Source organism: Oreochromis niloticus, unplaced genomic scaffold (assembly GCF_001858045.2).
Source record: "Oreochromis niloticus isolate F11D_XX unplaced genomic scaffold, O_niloticus_UMD_NMBU tig00003428_pilon, whole genome shotgun sequence".
Taxonomy (NCBI): Eukaryota; Metazoa; Chordata; class Actinopteri; order Cichliformes; family Cichlidae; genus Oreochromis; species Oreochromis niloticus.
The window spans coordinates 9,597-19,559 of NW_020327865.1; the positions used below are offsets into that span (position 1 = coordinate 9,597).

The 9,963-nt window shown below is 41.0% G+C and overlaps 1 protein-coding gene across 1 annotated transcript; it reads left to right on the forward strand.

The window, feature by feature from the left end:
* Positions 1 to 4,621: 4,621 nt before the first annotated feature.
* Positions 4,622 to 6,951, forward strand: LOC109198019 (uncharacterized). Its single transcript, XM_019353701.2, has 2 exons — positions 4,622 to 6,683; positions 6,750 to 6,951. The coding sequence occupies exon 1, from the start codon at positions 4,667 to 4,669 to the stop codon at positions 5,609 to 5,611; it is 945 nt and encodes a 314-aa protein (XP_019209246.1). The 5' UTR covers positions 4,622 to 4,666; the 3' UTR covers positions 5,612 to 6,683; positions 6,750 to 6,951.
* The last annotated feature ends 3,012 nt before the right edge of the window (positions 6,952 to 9,963 follow it).

The following is a 9,963-nucleotide window of genomic DNA, read 5'->3' on the forward strand; positions in this document are numbered from 1 at the left end:
TAGAGCGTATTCTGAGCCTTGGCATTCATTTAGCTCAATAAAACCCATGTGGATCGTATGAAAAGGATGAGGTGGTGTGCATTATGCGCATTATGTGCATTATGTTTTTGGCAAATCATGCATGTTCCGACAAATTTCCGAAATTTTATCTACCACTCCTATCCCCCCTCCTGTTGACAATAATGCTGCTGATTTGTGTAGGGACTTTGGTAGTATTGGTTTGCCATTACAAGTCATCAAACCACCTTCTAGCTGTGCTCCACAGTTTAACCATTTCCTTTGTTCTGTAGTTGGTGCGGCTTTTTGTTCATTCATAAGCACATCAAGTGGTATTTGCATTGAGGAGTCAGACATTAATGTGTCTATAGTTTGTTGTGCTGCTGCTTTTGCGGCTTTGATCTGCAAAGTTATTGCCTTCAGTGACCTCTGAGCAGCCTTTCTGGTGTGCAGCACATTTACAAAATGCTAACTGTTTTGGCAATATAAACACTTCCAACAGTGCCTTCAAAAGATTTCCATGTTGCAGTTGGGTTAGGGGAACAGGCACGTATGACAGCTGTGAGTTCTGCACTCTGTGCAGAGTGTGAGGAAGTTAGTGCTTTTGCTTCTAAAATTGTGTCTACTGTGGTTACCGCATAACCTACACAGTTCCGCCCAAGGCTACTTTTGGACGCTGAACCGTCTACAAAGATATCAACGAAACCAGCCTGTGGGGTGCTGTGAAGGTCAGCGCGTGATACAGCATACAGCAATTCTGATGTGTGACAGTGTAAGCAAAATGCCTACATAGGAAAGTTGTCTGGCATGTGTCAAACTTCTGAGTTAGGAAAAACCTTGCATTGCTTACAGTTCATAGCTCACAGCTCTAAAACTAGGCATCAGCAAATCATATGCCCAAATCATTATGTGTTACTGTGATCCACAAGTATGATCACAAATTTGTTTTCCAAACTTACTAAGCAAACAAACAAAAACAAAACAAATTGCCTATGGCATCAAGGCTTTGCGTTCATATTAATTGAGTGTAAGCTGCTTTCTTCATTGCAAGTGTTTATTGCAATAAGGTTTAATTCATGCATCATATCACTGAGTTCTAAATTCAAACTATCTCTTCTGACCCTTTCCAAAAATAATTTCACATATAACAATTTGAGTATGTGTTGTCTGTTCATTAATATAGTTGTCAATCATTTCTGTCATTATTTTGCCTTCTTTTGTTTATGACATGGCGGACATCTCTAAACAATCATGAGTTCAGCCTTCAATTTCAACCCAATTATACCCTGTATCCTCGCACTCGCACTTCCCCAATTAATCTATGCTTTTGACGCTGTACTCAAGGTTCCAGGTTGAGAGAAATCCACCTGTACTGACACACTGAAGCATACAATTAATATCATTATCTGTAGGAACCATTTTGGGTAAATACCTTATGTGGCCGCTAGAGGTCACCTTTTTCTGTTTTGTTGATGTAAAGGTATTTAAGGTAGACGCACGTAATCGGCGTCAGGTGTGTCGTTAATTGTACGAAGGCAAACAGTTTGTGACCGCTGCGCTGTTATGTCAAGATGATATTGGAATAAAGAACAAAAAGGACAAGATAAGTACTGCTGGAGTTATTGAACTGTTTACTTAATTCATACATACCAGTGACATCGCGTCACCCCCCCGTTAACGACCACCTCAGTGGCTTCAAGTGTAGGCTTAGCCTCTACAATTAGAGTCACAAACTCGCTTTTCTATGGGGAAAAGTTTACGCCAACTGCGCCGCGGTGTTTTGGGGGCTCGGCGCAAACAGGACAATTAACGTCTGAGTGATCGATCGCCGTGGAGAGCTGAATGCCGTTTGGAAACGTTAGCGTGGAGGGTTCACGAGCAGCGGACAGCTGGAGTATCGGTCTGTCAGCTGACGACGTGGGATTTCTGGCGATTGTTCAGTGGATGTTGGAGAGGACTCAGAATTCTTCATCGGAATCAGCACGGCGCCCAACGCAAGGTATGAGTAGCGCTACTAATAAATGGCCATTTATAAAAAGTGTGCACACTTATTTAAGAAGACGTAATTCCAATGCATTGGTGGTCAAACATAATAAATCTGATTTATAAACAAACTTTTGCATGTGCGCATAAACCCTCAATACTTGGTAAATATTTGAGTTTTGGGACATTTGAACTATGGACACAAATAAAGCTGCTGACAGGCTCCCTGAGCCTGCTGCAGAGTCAGCTGTGCAAAGTAGCAACGCCAGCAAGGCTGGGGCGCATCCAGAAAAGGAAAAACGAGTGGTGAAATTGACTGCTAAGGCACTTGCAGAAAAACTGGACAGACTACAACGTGATAGAAAAGCTAAAGTAAATAAAGCTAATAATTTAAAAGAGAGTATAAGGGTCTCAATGGAAAAAAATGAAACTTCTATGGTTCAAGCATCATTCAATGATTTTGTTGGTTTGTGTAATGAAGCAAAAACAGTTCATGGTTCATTGATGTGTTTGTTACCAGATGATGAAAAAGAAAAGCATGAAACATGGTTTAAAGCGAAAACAATGCATTATGATGAGTTCACTCATGAAGTGAAAGAATGGTTATCAGGTTGCGAACATTTACATTTAAAGGGTGATCATGGTGTTGATGATGGTGTTAAGCCAGAGGACAGTGTTTCAAATGTTGTTGGTAAATCTTCAGTCACTAAAAGCTCATCTAGTGATAAAGTGAGCACCACTTCTTCTGCCAGAATAAAAGCAAAAGCAGAAAAGGCAGCATTGCTCGCTCGTATGGCAGTGCTAAAAGAGAAGCATGCGTTGGAGGAGCAAGAACTAAAGCTAAGGAGGAAACGTGAACAGCTTGAGCTCGAAGCTTTGCTTTCTGCCTCTTCTGCAAAGTTAGCTGTTCTCCAAGCTGCTGAAGTTCAAAGTATATCTAACATATCGTCCAATGCTATGAATTCATATTATGAAAGGGAAATCAGGAAAACGGCTGCTTCAGCCGCAGTCAAGCCCAGTACACCAGTCAATGAAGATAAACCTGCAATGCAAATGGTACAAACTGAAAGCAACACATCTGCAAGGATCCTGCCAGAAACAGAAATGAGTGAGCCACAAGCTCAAACGGTCATCACAACACAATTTCACAATGTGGATCCTCCACCGCCCAGGCCGATTCCTACAGCGGGAGAAAGACAGTCGGAGGACATTTGTACCATTTTACAAAGACAAAATGAAATAACTGCAACCCTTGTTCAGCATCAGCGTTCATCATCATTACCATCCAGGAAAATACCTGTATTCGATGGGGATCCTCTTCAATACATGTCTTTCATTAATGCGTTTGAACAAGGAGTGGAAGAAAAGGCCAATATGAAGGACTGCTTGTATTATTTGGAGCAGTTTACAACAGGACAGCCGAGAGAGCTGGTACACAGTTGTCAACATATGGCTGCAGGACAAGGCTATACACAAGCAAAGCAACTGCTCAAAGAACACTTCGGAAATGAATATAAAATTGCAACTGCTTACATTGAAAAGGCATTATCTTGGCCTGCAATTAAAAATGAAGACGTGAAATCATTGCAAGCATATTCTCTTTTCTTACGTGGGAGTTGTAATGTCATGAAAACATTGCAGTATATGCAGGAACTGGACATGCCAGTGAACATGAAAATCATTTTGTGCAAGTTGCCATATAAAATGAGAGAGAAATGGAGAGCCTTTGCATATGATATATTGGAAACTTCTAAGCACAGAGCTCGGTTTCAAGATTTGGTTGCATTTATTGAAAAGCAGGTGAAAATTCTTTTGGATCCTTTATTTGGGGACATTCAGAATGTAACCTCAACAATCCCTGTCTCAAAGGCTGACAACAGACTGAAGTCACAACCAATCAAACAAACTCAAGGGAACAGCTTTGCTGCTACAGTCACACCCATGAACCCGAATAAAACCTACAGCACGGAAAGGCTGATTACCACAACAAACCATGACTTTACAGTAAAGCCATCTTGTGTCTGCTGTACTCAACGACACACATTGGAGGAGTGTCAACAGTTTCAGCGGAAGAAGCACAGAGACAAAATGCTTTTTCTAAAGGAGAAAGGGCTGTGTTTTGGTTGCTTAGGTGCTGGGCACGTAAGCAAGGACTGTGCTAAGCGTTTGACATGTAGGACGTGTGGTAAAGGTCATCCCACTGTCCTCCATATTGATAACAATAATGGTTTAAGTCCAGAATCTTGTGGAGAGCCCTCCTCTTCAAAGAATGTAACTCCTGTGAGAACTTGTGGTCATACAGGGGCCGGAAGAGACAGTGGTTTGCTTTCCATTCTGCCAGTTCAAATAAAGTCTGTTAAAGGTAGTCATGTCATACAGACATACCCCAACCGGTCGCAGCAGATGGCCGCCCCTCCCTGAGCCTGGTTCTGCCGGAGGTTTCTTCCTGTTAAAAGTGAGTTTTTCCTTCCCACTGTCGCCAAAGTGCTTGCTCATAGGGGGTCATATGATTGTTGGGTTTTTCTCTGTATTTATTATTGTGCTATCTACTGTACAATATAAAGCGCCTTGAGGCGACTTTTGTTGTGATTTGGCGCTATATAAATAAAATTGAATTGAATTGAATTGAATTGAATATGCTTTTTTAGATCCTGGCAGTTCAGCTAGCTTCTGTTCAGAGCACCTCATGCAAAAGCTAAATCTTGTGGGCAAAAGAACGCACTTCCTGTTACAAACGATGGGTCAAGAAAAGGTCGTCTCTGCCCACTCACTTACTGGTCTTGAAGTTTCTGGTTTAGGCAGCAATGCCTTCTATGAACTTCCAGAAATCCTAACACAGGAAAGGATGCCTGTCACCACAGATAACCTTGTAAAGGAAGAAGATCTGGTCAGGTGGCCATATCTGTCAAAGGTTCAAATTCCCCACATAATGGCTAACGTGGACCTGTTGATTGGATGCAACGCTCCCAAGTTATTGGAACCATGGGAGGTCATTCATAGCCAGGGGAATGGCCCATATGCTGTAAGAACGGCATTGGGTTGGGTCATAAATGGGCCCATGGAGGATGGGAAAAACAACTTGGACAGCGAGCACCCACCAACAGCTGTAAATAGGATATCTGTTTGTAAGCTGGAGGAAATGTTGAAAAGTCAATATAACTATGACTTTAATGAAAAGGTTACAGAGGAAAAGGGTTTGTCAAGGGAAGACCTTAAGTTCATGAAGATCATGGAAAAATCTGCAACAATGGAAGATGGACACTACTGTTTGAAGTTACCTTTTAAAAAGGATAACATAAAGATGCCAAACAATTTCTCCATAGTTAAACAAAGATTGCAAAGTCTAAAACGAAAACTCCTCAACAATGAACGGTTGCATAAAGAATATAAAAGCTTTATGGACGAGATGATAAGTAATGGATATGCAGAGCAAATACCTTCACAGCAGCTGTCTTGCGAAAATGGTCAGAAGTGGTACATTCCTCATCACGCAGTCTACCATCCCAGAAAACGATCTATAAGAATTGTATTTGACTGTGGGGCATCATTCCAGGGGACATCATTAAACAAGCAGCTCTTACAGGGTCCTAATCTCACAAGTACATTGCTTAGGGTTTTGCTTAGATTTTGACAGGATCGAGTCGCATTTATGGGTGACATAAAGGCAATGTTTTATCAAGTTAAAGTTGCCAAAGAGGACAGAGACTTTCTGCCTTTTTTGTGGTGGCCAGATGGAGATCTGAGCAAGGACATAATTGAGTTTCGCATGACTGTTCATCTGTTCGGTGCAGTATCTTCCCCGAGCTGTGCCAGTTTCACTTTGAGAAAAACGGCTGAGGACAACCAAACTGAATTCCTAGACAAGGTATGTGAAACAATAAAAGAGAACTTCTATGTGGACGACTGTTTAAAGAGTGTGGCCTCCACCTCAGATGCTGTTGATTTGGTCAAAGATCTTTCATCACTTTGTCAGAGGGGAGGATTTACACCGACCAAGTGGGTTAGTAACAATCGCACCCTGTTGCAAAGTATCTCAGAGGAGCAAAGGGCTAAAGACTTGAAAGAATTAAATCTTGACAGAGACAAACTTCCGGTGGAAAGAGCTCTGGATATGTATCTGAAGAGAACATGGGAACAGGCTCAGTACAGCTCAGATCTTTTTTGGAAATGATGGATACTCGAATACCTGCCTTTGTTACAGGAGAGACAAAAATGGAACCAAAAGAAGAAGAATCTAAAACCTGGAGATATAGCCATTATAATGGATTCCTCTGCACCGCGTGGTTCCTGGCTACTTGGAAGAGTTCAGGAAACCATTCATGACAAAAATGGACTTGTAAGATCTGTACGTTTAAAAACAAAGACTAATATTCTAGAAAGACCTGTAACTAAACTTTGCTTGTTACATGAGACTGTAATCTAAAAGTGTTTAAGTGCTCTATTACTTATGTTTATTCATGTGAATGTATACGTCTAAAGTAGACTGTATTAGTGGCTCCTTATTTTCTTTGTGATTAGAATTGCCATGTCTGATAGCCATTGGAATTAGGGACCGGGGTGTAGGAGCCATTTTGGGTTAATACCTTATGTGGCCGCTAGAGGTCACCTTTTTCTGTTTTGTTGATGTAAAGGTATTTAAGGAGACGCACGTAATCGGCGTCAGGTGTGTCGTTAATTGTACGAAGGCAAACAGTTTGTGACCGGTGTGCTGTTATGTCAAGATGATATTGGAATAAAGAACAAAAAGGACAAGATAAGTACTGCTGGAGTTATTGAACTGTTTACTTAATTCATACATACCAGTGAAATCGCGTCACCCCCCGGTTAACGACCACCTCAGTGGCTTCAAGTGTAGGCTTAGCCTCTACATTATCATTACTTTTCCTAAAACACTCATTCGCTTCCTCTTCTTAGAGTTTAACTCGTCTGTTTCTCTCTGTGAGCTGTCTTGACACACCACAGGCACGCATATTTCCTGTTTCTGCAGACTAATCGAACTCTTTTGTTTATCTTTGTATTCATAGTCTATAAACCCTCTTTAATTCTACTAAATCTTGATCTAAAACCAACACCTTTATGTCACGCTCACACTTCTAAATAGAGCCCTTTCAGACATCAGGAATCATCACACACACTGCCTTTTCTCTCAAACTTCCACTTGTTCCCTCACTCTACTATGAACCTTTGTAGTGTTATTATTACTTATTTTTTTATTTTTGTGCAGATCACACCCAATCACTCAAAACCTACTACTCACAGCATTCACTCAGTCAAAATCACTCAAAATATGCTTCCATACGAGTATTTCAGACATGCTTTTCAAGATATATAGAGGTCACTCACTGTACATCCACAGTAATGAATTCAAACTCTATTTATACAATTGTAGTGAGCAAAACCAGCATCTCCATGCGCGTCACCGCTCCTCATTAGCTTGGTAGTGTCCACATATTTATTTAATTCAGCTTCTCAATCTTGTAGCTTTAGCTGTTGTATACAGGGTGTGGCTCATTAGTTGTTTGTATAGGTTTGCTCTTCACCTTAACAAAGTCTCATCTAAGATGACAGGTTTACAAGCCGGTCAAGTGTCTCTATGCACCTGATTAGTGTAGTTATTTTCCTTATTTTCTTCATCTCATATATCATTGTACTGAGTTTGAGCAAACCTTAAGCTTGATTTAGACTACTTTTAACAATCATTCACCTCATATCATACCTGACTGAGGTGCCTCTTCTTATTAATAGTATGTCATTATTTATGTTATCATTGTATTGTTTTTCCTTTTTTATAACAGCAAGAGTATATTACAATACACTACTTTACTACTAATATACAATAGTATATTAGTTTATATTTTATTATGTATCCATCACGGGTCTGTGTGAATCTGCAGCTTCACACCTTCCCAAGCTGGAGACATTTTCCTTGGCTGAACAATGACACAGCCGTAATATACCTTATGCATTTCTCTTTTTATTTGATATATTTTCGTGTGAATCATCCGGTTTCATGCATGGTTGTCTTCCCCATTTTGTTTCATTTGTACCAATTTACAGGTTGTTATCCTTCCTATTATCTCCTATTATCATGCTTATCACTAGATAAGCTCTGCTTTAATTTAAGTTAACCTTAATTTAACCTTTTGTTTATTCCACTTCATTCCACTTTCCATGCTTTAAAATATTACAACTCTTGTGTACGCTTTGTTTTCATTTTAGCTTCCTTTTCAGTATTTATTTCTGCTTGGAGGGTTTCTTATAATTTAGTCAATGCATTTTCCCTCCCACGTGGGACATTTAGGTTTTCTTTGGATTTCTCCATCTATATGCACTAATTTGTCCGGCACCTGGACATTTCTTTTCTAACCACTGCTCGTCAGCAGTGAGTTACCCATTTTAATCCTCTTAATTTTAATACTTTACAACTACACAACTGCGGCACCTTCTCTGGCACGAGAATCGAGAGAGGTAGTTGACACGGCCTTCTACTTTCAAGCTATTCTTGAAAGTGGTGTCAGCTTTACGTGATGAAACACGACCTTTTTCTCTCTTTTCACCAGTACTTGGGTGGCCAACAGTAAACAAAATAGTGGAATAGTTCAGCCTCCTTATTGTGCTGTAAAATCAACTTATTCCACCAACAAAAATAAAACAACAACAATACCTTTTCAACGCGTACTATGTCTTACGGACCAGGTTTATCTAAAAAAGCTTCCAGCCCCTTTCCGGGCGAGCGTTTACTTCTAGAAACCCTTCTAAAATAGCTTCCAGGCCCTTTTTCAGGCGAGCGTTTACTTTTAGAAATCCCCCTAAAATAGCTTCCAGCCCCTTTTTCAGGCGAGCGTTTACTTTTAGGAATGCTACCAACCCCTCTGGGCGAGCCTAGACGTTTTACGCGAGGTGTCTGAGTGTTAATATTCACCTGGTTGCTGATTCACTGCCGGTCTCTCAGGTTTACCTCATCGACCCCCACTGCCGTGGACCACTTTTAAAAACGCTGCCCAGAACCTGAATTCACGTCTCTGGACTTTATCCTGTACCTGGACAGGAGCTGTCGACAGACTTCAGCGCGGGCTTCTCACGACGTCAGGACTCGATGAGGTTTTCCTGTGGGGTCACACAAAAGTGCTGTGTCCCATCCGGCTCGAAGGACCAAGAAATGTTGGTGGAATAAGTTGATTTTACAGCACAATAAGGAGGCTGAACTATTCCACTGTTTTGTTTGCTGTTGGCCACCCAAGTACTGGTGAAAAGAGAGAAACAGGTCGTGTTTCATCACGTAAAGCTGACACCGCTTTCAAGAATAGCTTGAAAGTAGAAGGCCGTGTCAACTACCTCTCTCGATTCTCGTGCCAGAGAAGGTGCCGCAGTTGTGTAGTTGTAAAGTATTAAAATTAAAAGGATTAAAATGGGTAACGAAGCTTCAAAACTCACTGCTGACGAGCAGTGGTTAGAGAAAAAATGTCCAGGCGCTGGACAAATTAGTGCATGTAGATGGAGAAATCCTAAGAACACAAAATGTCCCACTTGGGAAGGTAAATGTAGCCCATCAGCATTAACACAACTGAGGGAAGCTCTTTTGAAAGAAATAGCAGAAACAAAAAACCTAAAAAAGAAAGGGAAACGTTCGCAAGAATTACAATATTTCAAGGCCTGGAAGGTAGAAGCAGCTAGGCGAGAGGAAAACAAAAAGAAAAGACAAGAGAAAAAAGATAAAAAGTCAGAAAAACAGAACATAACCGCCAGTTTAGTAAAACCAGAAGACGAGACACCGTGCGGTGCTCGCAATATGTGTATTAATCCACCACCATATGCGCCGCCACCTCCCACATCTGCAGCCACAGCTGCAGCACCTCCCACATCTGCAGCCACAGCTGCAGCACCACCCATTAAACACTCACCCATATCAGGAAGAACTAGGTCACATACACATCAACATCCTTATGTGAAAGCACAGACAATGCTAAACAAACTTTCACTCAA

Excerpts from the sequence above, each read along its gene's own strand:
- LOC109198019 (XM_019353701.2), top strand. The coding sequence starts at position 4,667 with ATGCAAAAGCTAAATCTTGTGGGCAAAAGAACGCACTTCCTGTTACAA.